We start from the raw sequence: 17,948 nt of genomic DNA on the forward strand, positions 1-17,948 counted from the left end.
GGATGCCTGCTTCATTCTATAAATACATGAAAACGTGAGTAGACACCATCTTTGATCAAAACCTTGATGCCTCTGGAATAAGTTCACATTAGTTATTAGAACTCTTCTTACTTGTATAATAGCAGCATTAATGGCAGTTTGTAAAGTCACGAATCCTCTACTCCAGTATTTAGCCAGTGAACAGGAAAACTCATTATCTGCACCCCAACAATGAGCTATAAGCACAAAGAAAAAAGCAGAACCAACATTATGGGATGAAGGCAATTGGAAAATAAGAAACAAGAATCCAAGAGAGAACGATCTAGAGGAGACTTCACCACATAGATAAAAGGAGCAAATGAAGTGTCTAATGTGGCAATTTGATTCATGGAAAACATGGTATGCACAGAAAGTCTTAGAAAATAAAAAGAAGATGAAAGCAAACACTCTGCTTGAACCATCCTGGACTCCTTGCTGTGCCTCAGAACGCCAAACGCACAGCAGTACTAGAACTTCTTTTGTGTTCAAAGGCTCTCCCTCCAGACAGATCCACGGCTCACTCCTTCCCTCCATCCTGATCTCTTTTCAAAAGTTAACTCCTCACAGAGGTCTTTCCTGGCCGCCACAATTTTAAAAAATCTCCATTCTGGTCTAAGCCATCATCAGCCCACTAGTATGTTTCACTGCATTCTCTGCAGTCCGTTCTCTGGGCTAAATCCAGAGCACTCCCTTAGGCTTGGAAACCTAATCATGTCTCTGCCCTGATTAAAGTACCTCGATGGCTCTCCATTGCCTTAGGTTTTCAAGACGGCACAGGGTCTAGCCCTCGAGTAACTTCGGCCTCCTTCTCCCATCCCATTCCTTTTTGCATGCTCTGTCCAGCTGTACAGAACTGCTGCTCTCCCATACCAACAAACAGAGGCTCTCTCCCACCCCTGGGCCCCCGCAGCTTCCTCTTCTATCTGGAATGCAATGTCCTCCACACCCCACACATGCCATTTCCTCTGGTGTTCCTGTAACCGTCACTTCTCCAGGCAGAACTTCTCTAGTCGCACAGCTTCTTAGGAACCCCTGGTCTAAGTCCCCCAAGCACCTTTTCTTGCACTGGTCATTAATTGTTCACTGGCTGCCTTTCCTGCTAACCTGGATGCTCAACTGAGTCTGGGACCTATCAGTTTTGGTCACCCTGTGCATCCTTTCCAACATGCACTTGGGAATTCACTGTGTATCTGTTGGATGACTCAATGGTTTTTTGAGAGCCTTCCTAGAGGGGGAAGATATGATTGACTTTGGAATAAGCTCAGCAATAAAATGTGTTTTGTGTATTTTCTCTTGTGCCATCAAAAGAATCTTTGTTGCCCATCCCATCCTACTCCATGTGTTAAAAACATGAAAAATGCCATAGTGATATTTTATACGGAAAGTCACCTGTGAAAAGATCTTCCTTCAAAATCGGAATATAATATCCCTGATAAAATTTTAACTTATAAGAAAAAGTGTCATTAAAGATGACTCCCACGGTGTATGGGAAATTGTCTAGAAGTATTTTATCCATATATTTTTGATCTGGTGCCCCGATGACTCTTCTTCCTGTGAATTGCATGGTGAAAAATAGACACAGAGGATTGTTAGAGTTTCACCAAAATAGACTGTGATATCCAACTTTGTCATCACATATTTCCATTGGAATTAACTAAAATCATTTTCCCTTTAAATTAAACTTATCCCAAAAGGCAAAAAGGGAAATTTTTTGTTGTTTTAGATTCTAGAATCAGGAGACATGCATGAGAATTAAATGTTTTCTTTTAATAATGACAGGTATTAGAGCAAGTTTTAGGTATATAAAACGATTTTGCCAAGGTAGTATGCATAAGGGAATTGGGATACAGAAACAGAGGTAACCGTAGCAGTTATTATGTGGTCAGAGGACTCCAGGTTTTAGATTTACTACAGCAAAGGCACTTCATATGGTCTTTGCCTTATGCAGGAACCAAGGCCACAAAGTGACTCTATTTGTAACAGCCAGCAATTGTACCTGCTGGAAATCGAGGACTAAAGAGTAGCTCACCAGACTGCACCCAACCTGCCCATGAGTGAAACGCACATTCTGCTTATATCAGTTACACAGAAACCTCATTTAGAATGAAGACCTTTAAAGATGCTTACAAATTATACCATATGCAGACAGAGTATCTTTAGATTATCCATCCTTAATCTTCATAGTTCTGAAATTAGTATATAATAACCATGACCTAATTTCTTTTATTTATTTGTTTTTTCCTCAATTATAAATCTTAATCATTATATTTCCATGTTAAAACACCCACACTCCCCAATAGCCTATTCCTCTTAGGTATTATACTGAAAATCTGAAATTACAAATCTATTGTTTTATTTAGATTCCAGTAGAAATGTAGGTCTACCTAAAGTGGACCCTCATCAAGCTGAAAGGGTTTAAAAGGCTAATTGCTATGAGAGAAAGAAAAAACTGACCAAATTTGTGTGCTATACTGATACCTAGATCATTAGCATAATGGATAACTGTGACTTCAAATTAAAAAGGTACACATTTTTTCAAAAAGATCTAAAACAAAATCAGTACTACTTTTTTGCCGTCAGCACACCTACCTTTCAAAAAGGGAGCACATGCCGTCTTATTCATTATCTGCTGGGTTATGTTGGAGATCGGTGTGTACACAACATCCATAGAAGAGCTATTAAATTTATCTACCCTTCCCAGATCCTGAGGGGGCATTTCAGGAAAATGCACATTTTCTTTTAAATATGAAAATATGCCCATATAGAATCCTAAAAGTATTGGGAACCCCCATTCCTATATAAAAAAAAAAAGAGAACACATTTAGATTGTATTCCCTGAAGCAGCTCAGTCAACACCAGAGGACAATGGAAGACAAATTCCAGTTTCACCATATAGTTTGCTTCTCTTTGCTCTCACTCTTCAGAGCGAAGGGAGCCCAATGAAAGATCTATATCGAGATGGTTGTCACATATATCATTCTCCAATACTAGAACAAAACTTTTGCATTAAGTCATGAACTACTGCAGAAGCCAGCCTAGAGCCTAACAGGATGACTAACAGGACTGCAATCCTTACATGCATGGGCAGGTGATTCTAGGGTCTGTAAGACACAGAGTATCCCACATAGAGCTCATGATGGCAACGAGAAACATTTTTGTCAACTGTCATGTCCTTGTATTGGAAGTCGAAGAGAATGAGAAGGGACAGAGTGGAAGAGACTGTCTAGTGGTCCATCAGTACTAGTCACCTCCCCCTGCTTGGCGCAACGCTGGGCCACATCCCCAGCCTCCGGCGATGAAGTGGGACCAAATGCTTGAGTCCTCGCCAGTGGAATGTGGGCAGAGATGACCTGCACTGTTGCCAGGCCCGGCTAATGGAACCCTGCACAACCTTCCCTATTCTCTCTGTCTCAGTCCTTCTGCTTCCGGATCTGACTGGCTGCACAGGATCCAGTGAATGTCTGCAAAGTCTAGGGCGATGGCAGACTCGCGTGACGAAGGAGCCTGGGTCTCTGAGTGACTGTGGGAGAAGATTCCTCAACCTACCCAACCCACGTCACTTTCACTGCCACCCTTATTTAGACTGTGAAAAGAGTGAAAAATAAACCTTTGCTGTGTTAAGCATTGAAATTTGGGGCTTTAAGGCACACTGACAATCAGTGGTGTTACTTGGTCATAATTCTTGGAAATAATCCCTGTGTAGAAAATTCATGGCCTTGAAAATAGGTCCACTCAATGTACAATTAATTCCTCTATTTCTGCTAGACACTATTTTTTAATATTTCTTGACTCTAAATTTATTATCCATGACAGCAGCTTTAATAGTTGCTATAACTTACCATACAATTAGATTTTCAGTTATTCTCCTTTTGAAAACAATATGAGTAATAGTTGGTCTTTCTAATTCTACATTATTTTTCAGAGACTGCTGTGAGTCTCTCAGTTTGACAAGTATAACTAGAGACAAATTCAAAGTCAATAGATGCAGTCTGCACAGATACAGAGAATAAACTGGTGGTTTCCAGTGGGGAGAGGGAAAGCGGGAGGGACAATATAGCGGTAGGAGAAAAAAAGGGTTATTATAGGATTATACGAAATCATGTGTGGGAAACTTTTGAAAATTGTAAAGCATTACAGAATTTAAAGAGTCTTTCATTCAATTAAAAAAATGTACATCCTTACAGCTCCTTAAAAAACATAAAATAAAATAGATGCAGTCTGTTACTTAAAATATAGAATAAGAGAATCATGAGGCAATGAAATAAAAGCATAATGCTAACTGTGGAAAGAGGTAAATGGTCAAACATACCAATAAGCTCTGTCTTTTCATCCTCCATTTCTTAAGAAGATTCTTGCACAGAAGTGCTTGAGTTTGCTGGTACACACTTTTCTGTTTCATATGCATTTAGCCTGTTCATTAAACAAAGAGAAAGTAAACATGGTGGAGTATCAACTAGAAAAGTAAGTGTAATAAGAAAAACCTTGATCATATTTTGGGGGAAAATATTTCCTACCTTTAAGAACTGCAAAAAAAAAAAAGGATTTAAAATATTATTTCAATAATCATGACTGTAAAATTTGACATCAAATATGCTCACTGTAAACTATTTGGGAGAAGAGTAATGATAGGGAAGTAGAGTGAACTATTATCACAATTTTACAACAATTACAATTAGAATGGAAAAGATACTTTGATTCAGAACCTGTAAGATACTTCCCATTTTTGACATTTTATACCAGAAATTCAACTATATAAACAGAGCAGTTGAATTGTTATCTCATCTGAATAATAATAATCTTGCATTCTTTACATTTGAATAGATATCCCAGAGCTAATCAAATTAACATAAAAATTCTGATTATTTAAACTCATCTAAATAATTAATTATGTCCATTAGAAACAATCCCAAGGAAGTACTTTCTTTTGGTATTTACCTTCCAGATTGAATTGAACAACTTTCATCAAAAGAGTTAGGCCATCAGATGACGATCCAGACTCAAAGGACTTGACACTTGATTCTGAAGGAAGAATAAAACAATTTATGTCACTTTTCTGAATTCAGAAGTCCCTGAATAACTGAGGAAACAAACTACAAAGTAAGGAAAGAAATAGAGAGAGAGAGAGAGAGAGAGAGAGAGAGAGAGAAAGAAAGAAAGAGAGAGAGAGAAAGAAAGAAAAAGAGAGAAAGAAAGAAGGAAACAAAGGAAGATCACACAGGAAAGTAATTTTGCCCAAATGTTTGCAAATGAACAGAGAAAATTTTTTTCAGTTTTTATAATCTCAAAATTAAATTCTTTTAGATTTGCATATCAAAATATTCAGACAATTCTCCCTCAGCTAGTACAGAAGCAAATTTTACTATCTTCCTATATTCTACTGTTGTATCTACACAATAAAAGTTGGTTAGGAAAATTCAGAAACATTTTGTCTTCAGGTCTTCAATACAAAACACATAAGTATTTGGAAACATCTGAAAAATAGATTGATTTTAGCAGTGTTCACCCCTATGTTTGGCATATAGCACAACAAAACAGAGCTTTACTTACTGTCAGGATAATGAGAAAAAAAGCACGCTGGAAACACTGTCAAAGCACACGTCTTTTTGTCTAAGGCAACAATTAAAATTTCTTTATTGCCACTTCTTCATATATTCTTTAAATGAATGCTTACTCCCAGCAGTTCTTACCCAGGCTGGTTTCTGAGAAGGGGTGTAGCCAGAGCAATCTGCACATGATGAACTTGTTTTGTTTTCTGTCTTTTCTTCCCTAAGCCAATTATTCTGCAGGGAAATGACTGTTCCGGGGTTGGTTAGGAATAAAACAAACCCTGTGTTTGTTCACTTGGCCTTTCAACCCCAGGGATAAGGGGGGGAAATAGTAAACAAGGAAAATGGAATTAGCTCTTCAGACATGATGAGACTAAGATGGGGTAAAGGGCAATAAATGAGTAACTAACCAAACAAAGTAGTTAAATTTGTATGAGAAATCTTAAGCTGTTTTTTTTTTTTCACTACTAATGCCTAAACACAACTGCCACTGACATCTCTGACTAACTTAGACACACCCTAGAATGCACTGGAGCTGAGTTTTTTGTTTTGTTTTGTGTTTTTGTTTTTGTTTTTGCCTAAAAAAGTTAAGCAATCCATAGCCTGCCTTGGAGAAACACCTACATTGGACAAGTGAAGAATTACGAAGAAATGCCTTTCTCCGGCTCCATTCATCATGGATGCAAGATTTCATAAGGCATCTGAACAAAATAAAAGTAAGCAGATCGCTAAGGACTTAAAAAAAAATAAGAAAAGATTCAGGTCAATTTTTATACGTGAAGACTAGGAAAAAAATGAAATGTATTTCAATTCCCATTGCACCGTCTATCTCTGTAAAGAGTTACAAACTTCTTGACCTGCCAAAGTAAATCGCAAAACAAGAAACCAAAGTCCATGAATTGGGAAATCTCAAATATTTGACATGGCTCCCAGTCCACAGATGTTAATAATCATAAAGCTGAGAGATGTTCTGGAGAAAAGAGGTATAATTTTAAAACAAACGTTTAAAGTCATGGTATTTTGTAGAGACATTTCTCTCCTTGGTAATTAGTTCTGTTTTTAAAAATAGTTAACAGTGAAATAGTACATGTCTTTTACATTAAAAATTGGCAAAAACAAAGTAAAAAGATGTTCTAAATGCCTCTTGGAAGGGGGTTGGGGTGGACAGTCATAAACACTGATAAAATTTTATATCAATAAAAGGTCAATGGCCCAAACAAAGATTCTAAGTTTCTTTTAAATCACCTGAAATATAGTTCAGGTTTTTATTCATTTTGTTGTTACACTTGTTTTAGACCCTATAGACTCTATTTTAGGAATCATTTTCACTTTGCCTTTCTTATAATTGCATTAAGATTCACAACTACAAAATCAATAATTAGTTAAATATATTTTACTAGTTTCACTTCTTGTCATTGTTTCTTGTGTATTCTTTCTATTCCTCTTTCTTGACTCCTTTACTCTGATTTATTTTTATTTTGGGGGCTATTTTCCCTACTTAAACCCAGGGATTTCCCCACAAATATGACCGAATATGATGAGGAAATGCCCGCCCTCCGGCTAGAAGCACATTGGAATACTGAGTAAAATACATCTAACACAGATGTTCAGATGTATAACCAACTTTAAAAAGGAAGAAGAAAAAAGAAAGGAAAAAAAGGAAGAATCAATGGAAGAAACAGAGAGAAATGAAGGCACATTGCCAGAGGCTAAAACTGAAAAGAGAAATTAAAGCCAGAACTATGAGTGCTACGTCAGAAATACAATAGTCCAAAGAGGTATTTCAATACCCCGTGACCAGGACTCGGTCCTTGACAGGTTGTAAAGCTGGGCTTCATATCTCTGCGTGAATCCAGAAGCTTCACAGGACCGTTCAGTGCTAGAAAGAGAAACTAGAAAAACCTCACCCACTACCCAAAGGAAAAGTAAGGATATGTATTCTTTGCCCAATCTCTGGGTTAAAAAAAACAAGTTTCCTCCATAGAAAATGAGAATCCTGAGTATACGTCGCACATGTCAGGTACGGGAAAGAAATCTGAATTTACTGTCCCTGCACAGCAATGTGTCTGAGAACAATATCATAGCAGTTGAATTCTGGCTCTGCCATAGCTGTGTGACCTTGCATAATCTATTTAACAACGCCCCCTCAGGTTTTCTCATCCATAAAAATGGAGATAACACTGTGTGTGTGTGCGTGTGTGTGTGTGTGTGTACAGCATGTACGTGTGTGTGTATATATACAGTTAATTATATAGTTAATTATATATATAGTTAATAATGTATATAGTTAGTAATATAGTTAATAATATATATAGTTAATATTACATATAGTTCATATTATATATAGTTCATATTACATACATATATATAGTTTTGGGGGGATTAAACTCATTAGTATAAGTAAAGTTTATAGAACAAGGCCTGATCCAACAATTCAACTCCTGGGTATACGTTTGAAGAAAACAAAAACACTAATTCAAAAAGATACATGCACCCCAGTGTTCGGAGCAGCATTATTTACAATAGCCAAGACATGGAAGCAATCTAAGTGTCCATCAACAGATAAATGGAAATAGAAGATGTGGTATATATATTCAATGGAATATTACTCAGCCATAAAAATGAATGAAGTTTTGCCATCTGCAACAACGTGGATGGACCTGAAGGATATTATGCTTTGTGAAATAAGTCAAACAGAGAAAGACAAATACTGTATGTTATCACTTGTATGTAGAATCTAAAAAGTAAAACAAATTAAAAAAAAAGAAGAATGCCTGGAAAATCATAAAATCTCAAAAAATGTTACTTGTTGTTGCTGATATTCTTTCTCTTCCTCCTCCTCCTTTTATCCTGGAGCCCCACAGAGAAGACACGAATAATTCTATAGAAATATGTCCAGAATTCAGGGCACAAAGCAAGAGAGGTAAAAGTAAATATTCCTCCTGGAAGCTAAACTCACCATCAAAAGTCCACCATGAAAGAGAATCAGCAGACCAAAAAAAAAAAAAAAAAACAAAGGGACTATTAGCAATCTCAAGTACTGAAGATAATAAAAATTATGATAGAGACTATAAAATATATAACTAAAAGGTTAAAGAAGTAATATAGGTTAGTTAAAATAGGAGACAATAAAAAGGAAGACTAATAGGAAAATAACCCATTATAATTTAAAGACACAGTGATTAATAACAGTTAAGATGAAAAACTTATGGATAAGTTTTATAGCAGATTAGAAACATCTAAACAGAAAATTAATAAACCAGAAATACCTCTGAAGAAATCATATGAAATTTAGTGCAAAGACAGGACGAGATGGAAAAATATTGAAGAGAGATTAAAAGACATGAAAGACAGAATGAGGGTGTCCAGCACATCTAATAGGCATTTTATAATAAGGAAATTAAGGGAATAAATAAGAGGAATTGTTCAAAGATAAAATGTATGAGATTTTTGAGGAATTGAAGACATGAGTCCTCAGATTAGAAAATCAATGTATCCTGTGCAGAGTTAAAAACAAACAAAAATCCAACAACTGTGTTGCAGTAAGCTTTCAAAACATGGGATAGAAAGAAAGAGAAGGGGAAATATTAAAAAATAATAAAATATAAAAAGACAGATTATCAACCCAGGATCAACAGCCAAAAGATGTCATAAAACAATGGAATAATACCCTCAAAGAGCTGAGAGAAAATGAACCATTAACCTCAAATTCTATACCCAGCTAAATGTGCATGAAATAAAGATATCTTTATAGCTCATTTATCCTGTGCAGCAGGCTGAAAGAATACTAAAGGAGATACTGTAGTTTAAAATAAAATCATAGTTTTTTAAAAGTAAATTAAACTCAGACAGAAAAAGCTGAGTGTCAGAGGCTTTGACAGATAAGTTGCCAAAACTAGGTATTCATTTACTGTAAACAATTTTGTGGAAGAGGAAGCAGAACTTCCCGTCATCCTACACATTTCTTCTGTCTCTGCTGATGGAATCTTAGAGATTTCTATGATCTTGTAGAGCTTTAAGTGCTAGTTGAGAACACAGATGGACTTGGCATGGGAATGGATAATATTAGGGTTTTCACATGTGTATTATGCCACTGTTTTCCTCAGAGTTTGTTGTAAGGAGCTCAAAGTTATCTGGATTACTGTCTTCATCTATTTGTCAGTAGAAATCTCCAATTTCACCTAAAAAGCAGCCCTTGTGAGCTCTTGTGGGAGAGCAGGCGTTTGACAGAGAATATTCTTGAATAGGGTGGGGGGATGGTGGTAGAATCAGGAGCACAGGTGTGGATTTTGGCCTTATAGAGAAGAATGTTATTCATTCACACGAACGGGAATGAAATTCACATTAATGGGAAGAAAGTCAGAGTCCAATGAAATGGGTCCAATGAAACCTGGCTGGTTGCTGAGGTTGTGAAAGCTTATGAAGACATTCTCTTTTAATTCCTTCAATTTCACAGTCAAGTGGAAAGCAATGTCTTCTCCTGAGAGTGAAAGAAAAGAATGAGGTGTTCAAGTGTGAGAAGCAATATACTTGACTGTCATTTAATTAGTTATCCAATCCAGTGAAAGAGTGAATACATTAGGGGGACATAGTGGAGTTGGCAGACAGAAAACCATGGCTCCACTCGAAGCCAGTGTTCATTCATGTAAAGTGAGACTTTCCATTCATTTTGTTCATGTGTGTCTTCTACCAGTGTTGATCTCCCTAATACAGGTTTAATGAAAGTTGGGGTCTTCCCAGGCAATTACGATGAAGGGTGAGAGGGTCAAGCATTGAACGTACACATGATGGAGGGGCTCCTGGCTGAGGACCCCTAAGTGGAGATGGTAGATACCTCTTCTTTCTTGCCAACTTGATTTGGTCCACTGGCTCGTAGATTACGCTTTCAAGTCCATGTTAGAGTACGTTATCACTGTGTCTGGAAAGATGGTGAACTTTGGGTGGCTTAGCTGTCCAAGGTTATATGCAAGCTTTAATGAGGTAAAACAAAATATGTGGACATGATTCACCTTCTAAATAATGAAACTTCCAAGTAAACTAGAACTTAGCAGTTTAGCAGCATATCAGAGCTAGCCACAAGTTTCCCGGAATTTTAGCTGCAGCAGGAATTTTAGCCGTCTATTTCTTCTCCTTTTGCATGTTTTTCTCTTACAAGCTTCTATATTTTGCTTATCTGCTTTATGAAGAACATATACAGACATCCATCTGTGGCCAGAATGACCAGGCTTAGATATCAGGATTATCCCAGTATTGCCCTAGGACAAAATGTCAGCACCAGGGGTTTGTAGATGTCTCTATAGAGCTGCCCCAGCTGCCAGCACGTCAGTGCTCACTCAGACCTCTGGGACAGAGTGCGAACGAGCTCGATTGGGTTTGGCACTGCTCTGGCTCCAATCTGTTGTTATCCTTAGTTTGGAGGCACATGATGTAGGTGCAGCTGTTAGAGGCCCACCCCGTGAGTCTGCCAAAAAGAGATAAAGCTGTCCCCAGAAAAGGGGAAATTGTTGTGAGCTTGGCAAGCACTTCCAAATGTGACTCATACAGAATTCTAAATAGTAGTACTTTTTAAGAATTTCCCTGTTTCTGCAGTTAACTGTGTTACTCTTTTAGAGCACCTTGCTGATTATTCTACTAAGGTTCAATCTTTCTATAGTTGAATTCTCCTCACCTGGGCAATAATTTTTTCCATTAATGGCCCATATCACAGAGGTCTAGATTGCCCAGCATGATGGTCAGTTGTTGTGGACACGCTTGGCAACTGATTAGGTCAATGTTACTTTTCTTTTTTCTTTCTCTTTTTTTTGCAGCGTTCGTAATGTACTACGTGGTCATCACCGTGGTGGTGTTATCTGGTGAGACACTTTTTTTCTCTGCTACAGGGATAAGCCCTGCCAAGCCAATGATGTAGCACAGATAGACCGTAGACAGACCAGTCTCCCGAGGCACAGAAGAGAAACCTAGTACTTCCATTACAATTCTTTATAGGTTGAAGTTTACAGTCTGGTTTATACTGAATGCATTTCAGGTAAGTTCTTCCCTAATGACGTATGGAAAAGCAGAATAATCAGATGGATAAGCTGCTTCCAGATCCAACTTCTAGGGCTGGCCTGTGGACTGAAATGTCATTGATGGAAGTTAGACACTAATGACCTTTAATTCCAAAGTGCCTGGGTATCCTTGACCTTAACTTTTTTTTTTTTTTTAACATAACTTTTTTTTTAAATTATTAGCACGTTTTAAATTATTTATTTATTTATTTATTTATTTATTTATTTATTTATTTATTTATTTATTTATGGCTGTGTTGGGTCTTTGTTTCTGTGCGAGGGCTTCCTCTAGCTGCGGCAAGTGGGGGCCACTCTTCATCGCGGTGCGCGGGCCTCTCACTGTCGCGGCCTCTCTTGTTGCGGAGCACAGGCTCCAGACGCGCAGGTTCAGTATTTGTGGCTCACGGGCCTAGCTGCTCCGCGGCATGTGGGATCCTCCCAGACCAGGGCTCGAACCCGTGTCCCCTGCATTAGCAGGCAGACCCTCAACCACTGCGCCACCAGGGAAGCCCTGACCTTAACTTTTTGATCTTTTTCTTCCAGTACTACCACCGTACTCATCTTACTGAAGTCTGCGGCATTGCCCACTAAGCACAAAAACTACACATGAACATTTCTAGCTGCATCATGTGCCTAGCACAGAGGCTCATAGGGTAGGTGGTTAAATATATGGTGAAATGAAGTAAATTTTAAAATATATCTGCTTCATCAGAAAGTATTTTATTTTTATAAGAAACAGGAAAAAAATCTTAAAAATTGTATAAAAAAGGAAATTATAGGAACAGCCTCTAAACTCTTTTGCTGATCAGTTCAAAAGCTCACAAGGGCTTTAGGTTATAACATAATAGGTAAGTCCCCCCTACCCCCCTCAGATCTCTGATAGCCTCTTTCAGTGTCATAAAATATTCACTATCAGATGAAACCTCTTGTCAATTTTCAAAGCTGTGAAGTCCTGTATGTCAGCTTCCACTATAAAATAATGACCTTTGGTATCCTTTCTTTATCAGTAAATCTGTGATAGAGATTTCTGGCCACAGAACTCAAAGACTTTGTTGGTTGATGTAGGCTCTTATATTTACTAACTACTGCCTCGTTGATTTCTTTACTAACAGCATTCATTTGATAATAGGATAAGCGAGATTTCATATATGAAGGAATACCACTGCAGAAGATATCAATGGCATTCCTTAACATGGTATTCACAGTATTCCTTTGTTCTTTGGGGAACTTCTTTGTGAGTGTAGATTCTTCCATTTTGGTTCTTCCGTGTCAAGATCATGTCCCTAATAAAGCTTTAGGTTACTCTTACTTGAGGCAAACAGGGAGGACTCTTTTCTTTGAGATGTTCCACATCTTTATAATCTTCTGCAAGAGATTCACAGTGGTCCTTGAGTGAACTGTTAGTTTTTCATACTGAATTTCCAATTCTAATTTATTTAGAAGTTCATTTGCTACAATGATCTCATCTCCATATTATTTCATATAGTCTTTAAGGTAGGTTCTTGGCTACAGTTTCTTAATGATAGTTTTTTTAAAAAATACTGCCAATCTTATCATTAATATGGGAGCATAATTGTTTCAGATTTGAGGTCATCCTTTACGCCTCTCATAAAGTCTAGTAGCAAAGGCCAATGTTATTTTTTTTTTAAACATTTTTCCTTTTTGTTTTTCCTTTCTTCCTTTTTTCGGAGGTTGGTAAGCTAACCCCTCTCTTTGCCTTCCCCTCCCTTTCTCTCTGTAAAATGAGTAAATACAAGATTCCTCAAAATAGAATTACATTGCACTTCACTTAAATTGCAACCACAGCCTGGGGATGGCTTTAGCTGAGTATCCAAAGTCCTTCCTAGTATTTTGTTTTCACTCCATGTGATCCCCAAGCTGGCTCTGAGGAGGGAAGAATACAACAATACGGTGGTCCCTGGTAGAACGAACATTTTCTTCCTCAGACTAACCTCTGCCATCTCTTCAGTGCTACATGAGACTTTCCTTTAGCTTGATCGTGCTTCCAGGACTCCCCCCACTGAGGAGGGAGAACAGAATAGGGGCTTTCAAATTCTGCTTCACTTTTTATTGATCACCTTGCTCATCCATTGGAGAAGTGTGTGTGTGTTGTCTCCTGGTATCTTCCTTTTAGTTCAGGAAATGATGTTTGGGTTGCTAACAAAATTATCTGGGGGTTATAATGAGAGTCTGGGACCTTTTGTAGTTCCATTATAGATGTATATTTCTGCCATCTTTTTTGGGTTTTTTTGTTTTTTTCATTTTAGTAAATAGAGTAAGGGTACTCTGGAAATGGGCACTTGACTTGTACTGATGTCCAGCAGTCTCTAACTCCTTCCTTTCTTGGGAGATTCCTGCTTTAGAGGAGCTGACTTTCATGTGGAGTCAGGGACCTGGCTGCAGTGTACCGGGAAACTCCTCGGAGATTCCAGTGTTGAAAGCCTAGGCATGTACAGAACCTTTGACCCAGGCATTCTAGGAATGTACTCCAAGTGATTAGGTAGATAATTGCCAAAGACCTACGTACAACATTCTTAGTTGCAGCATTGTTTACAAAAGGGATGTTTAGAAAGAACCTACATATCTTTCAATCAATTTTCAACTAAAAAATTTTGGGTACATCCAAACACTGAAATAATATACAAGCATCACAAAAAATGACATAGATATATAATCAGCTGGTAAGGTGTGATGTTCACAGTATGCTGTTAAATAAGACAATTACGAAACAGTAGATATGCTATTATCCTGCGTGTACAGGATAGAAAAATGTATTAGCTAAGCAAGAGAATTTTCATACTTTAGACCGGTTTACTTTGTATGATGTTTTACAGCAATCATGCATTATGTCAGAATTATTTTAAATTATATTTTTAAAACTCAAAAGGATTAAATTTGCCATTGTAACTATTTTTAAGTGTACAATTCAGTGACATTAATTACATTCCCAATATTGTGCAACCATCATCGCTATCTGGTTCCAAAACTTTTTCATTATCCAAAACAGGAAATCTGTTGACTATTAAGCAATAACTCCCCATTCTCCCCTCCCCCAGCCCATTATAGCCTCTATTGTTCTTTCCACTTCCATGAATTTGCCTATTCTAGATATTTCATAGAAGTGTCCCTATTCAGACAACACCTGTGTGTAGTTTATTTCAAGAAAATCATGTTATATGTATATTTACAACAATTTTTAAAAATCGAATAGATTGAGACATTGAGAATTTCTGGGCAATAAATGCCTATTGGTTTTATTTGTAACCGTGAGTATTTTTAATCCAATCCAGAGCCATCCCGCTAGGTCTTCTGAGGCACTGGCTTCTGTATTCGTCCCATCTGCATCCTGCACTGCTGTGCTTCAAACACCCGCATGTTGCAGGCATTCGGGCATCAGGAACTGCCTTCGGGCTCTGCTTCCAGCCCGGCATTCTCACTGCTGCTTCTCACTCCTTTCAGGGTGGCTTCTGCATCAGTTGGTTCTGCTGCCACGTCGGGAACAAACCACATTTTGCAAAGATCTTGTTGTTTGCCTGAGCTCCTGTTCCTCCTAGGTGCTCCACGGATCGCTTTCAGGCTGACTTTTTTCCCAGCTTCATTGTAAGTTTTAAGGTATACAAAGTGTTGATCTGATACACTCCTATATGGCAAAATGATTACTGTGTGTTAGCTGACACCTCCACCACGTCACGTAACCATTTCTTCTCTGTGGTGAGAAGATTTAGGATCTACTCTCCTAGCAACTTTCAAGTATATAATACAGTACTGTTAACTATGATCATTGTGCTGTATATTACATCCCCAGAACTATTCATCCTATAACTTGAAGTGTATACCTTTTGGCCAATATCTCCACATTTCTCCCACCCCCTGGAAACCACCACTCTACTCTGTTTCTATGAGTTCAGCTTTTTTTGACTCTACATTTAAGTGAGATCATGCAGTTTTTGTCTGTCTCTCTCTGACTTATTTCACTTAGGATAATGCCCTCAAGGTCCATCTATGTTGTCACAAATGGCAGGATTTCCTGCTTTTTCGTGGTTGAAAAATATTCCTGTGTAAGTGAGTATGTGTGCATGTGTGTGTGTGTGTGTGTGTGCATGACCTTCTTTATCCATTCAGTTGCCAAAGGACGCTTAGGTGGTTTCCACATCTTGGCTATTGTGAATAATGCTGCAGTGAACGTGGAAGGGCAGATATCTCTTCAATATCCTGTTTTCAGTTTCTTTGGATATATATCCCCTAGTAGGGTTGCCGGATCATATGATTATTCTGTTTTTAACTTTTTAAGCAACCTCCATACTGTTTTCCACAGTGGCTGCACCAATTTACACTCCCACCAGCAGTGCACAAGTGTTCCCTTCTCTCCACATCCTAGCCAAAACTTGTTACCTCTTGTCTTTCTGATGATATAGGCTGACTTTTTCAGTTGGGATTCCTGGACCACATGGATAGTATAAATTCTTGCCCTGCTGCTTAAGCATAGCTCAGACTTTTCTTTTTTACAGCCGGTGTCTGGAACAGCTTCTCCAGGCGGTAGGCACTGCCTCTCATATCCCCTGTCCCAGCCTGGGCAGCCTTTCGTAGAAGCTGGTTTCATGCAGCACTCATTGTTCTAAGTCCTCAACGCTAAACCACGGCTCCTCACGTGGGCACACAAATCCCAGCCTCACGCTTAGTGGTTGATATCCAGGTACAACACAATACTGGGCCACCGCAACACAAGCTGAAGCTTTTTGCTCTCATGGTATTAAAGTGGCTTTGTCTTATCTTACCCGGAATTTCATGCATTTGCAATGGGAGGAAGGTCTGTGTGAAAGGCTAAAACTCTATGTAGGATTTAAACTCCACATGGGTTTTATTGAATATGACAAGCATGGTGCTTCCCAGCTGCACAGCTGCTTCATGGGAACCTGCCCTCCTGACGGATGAGGCCAGGGTTGTTCTTAATGGAAGGCTGACCGTCATTTGTATCATGGGCCCAAGACCACAGCGCGTTTAGCCTCTATGTTGTTCGTTGTAAAAATCTCAGTTCAAATAGAGGCAAAGGCAGTCACAAACTTTGGCTCTCTGGGATTTGAACTGGGAAATGCAGAGGAAGATTAAAGATGCCCGGAGAGAGGCAAGGAGGCGGGAGGGACAAAGGAGGCCATGGGGTAAGTTAATACTCGAAGTAAACAAAAACTTTAAGTAAGCCGGAGGAGGAGGCTGAGAAAAGACGTGCTGAGCAATGCGTGCCGTAGCCAGTGAACTGGGAGAAGAAGTAAGCCTGTCACAAAGCACAGCCTGGGCTGAGGCCACCAGTGAGGTTTCACAAAGTCCAGGTCATGGACATTCCTGGTGCATCTTGAATCTACAAGGACCTTCAAGCTGGCTCTTCCAGTCCTGTTCTTATTCTGAGATACGCCTGGGATTACAACAAGCCCCTCCTTCCCTGAGTTAACATGTGTGAGTCTATTCCTTGCAACCGGAGACACCCTGGGAGCCCAGAAAATACTACCAGGAATAGAGATTTGTGAAATATGAAATCACCAAGAATGTGGAGATTTTGTCATTAGTTAAGTCATAATGGCTGAAAGCACTGAGAATGTTCTACCTATTCCAAAACTGTGTCTTCTTGGTAGTCATACCATGACTTCTTTGTGGCCATGGGCAAAAGCTGCAAAGCGACAATTTTAAGGGTGTAAGGAAAGAAACCGAGCAGAGTTATGTGCTTTTCACCTATAGCAGTGGGAAATTTACAAAGTTAAAGTCCAGGGTGCCCCACTCATAGCAGCTAAAGGAATCTGTTAAAGGAAGTGCTTTTATCCGGCAGCCGATGGTGTTCACTGGCAAATAGCTGCATCAGAAGAAATCACGAAACCTGCTGCACCTTTCTTGGCCATTTCCTGTTTGAAATGGAATGAGAACATTTGCGGAGAGTGGAAGGTGTTACTTTTCACTGAGCTCCTCATTTTAACCACTTACGAGAATCCATCACAAGTATGAAGCAAATCCTCCCCCTAGTGTCCTCCCACCCACCTCTGCCCCCATCCACATTAATCTGTGTTAATGTGGAGTTAATTGTAAATGCTAAATGTTTTATTTTCATTTCTGTTCATTGATGTTCTCGGTATATGACTTTGTCCCGTATTTCAAGGGCTACTAAGGACAATGTCTTCGCTCTTTGTATCTTCAAGGACATATTCTATCCATGAGAAAACATACAATGTATATGAAATAATATGTGGTTTGAAATATAAGTCAAATTTTTATGCACATTTTAAGCATTCTTACAAATTAGGAGGACTTGCGTTTTTAACGTGGAAGGTGTTGGGACTTCCCTGGTAGAGGAGTG

The 17,948-nt window shown here is 38.6% G+C and overlaps 1 protein-coding gene across 5 annotated transcripts in view; it reads right to left on the reverse strand.

Annotated features, from left to right (window-relative positions):
* The window catches only part of LOC309650925 (ATP-binding cassette sub-family A member 6-like), a 66,789-nt gene extending 54,287 nt beyond the window's left edge, over window positions 1-12,502 (reverse strand). The window contains exons 1-6 of one of the 5 annotated variants that reach the window (XM_082442931.1): window positions 5,706-12,501; window positions 4,954-5,037; window positions 4,328-4,428; window positions 2,608-2,812; window positions 1,408-1,569; window positions 112-215 (exon numbers count right to left, since the gene is read on the reverse strand). In XM_082442931.1, the coding sequence (XP_082299057.1) occupies window positions 112-215; window positions 1,408-1,569; window positions 2,608-2,812; window positions 4,328-4,423 (567 nt within the window). In that variant the 5' untranslated portion in view covers window positions 4,424-4,428; window positions 4,954-5,037; window positions 5,706-12,501. Of the gene's footprint in view, window positions 1-111; window positions 216-1,407; window positions 1,570-2,607; window positions 2,813-4,327; window positions 4,429-4,953; window positions 5,038-5,565 lie in introns of all 5 variants that reach the window. The other 4 variants (XM_082442930.1, XM_082442932.1, XM_082442933.1 and 1 more) reach the window with 4 other exon arrangements.
* Window positions 12,503-17,948: the final 5,446 nt, after the last annotated feature.

Source organism: Balaenoptera physalus (genome assembly GCF_965194825.1).
Source record: "Balaenoptera physalus genome assembly, chromosome: 20".
NCBI classification, from domain to species: domain Eukaryota; kingdom Metazoa; phylum Chordata; class Mammalia; order Artiodactyla; family Balaenopteridae; genus Balaenoptera; species Balaenoptera physalus.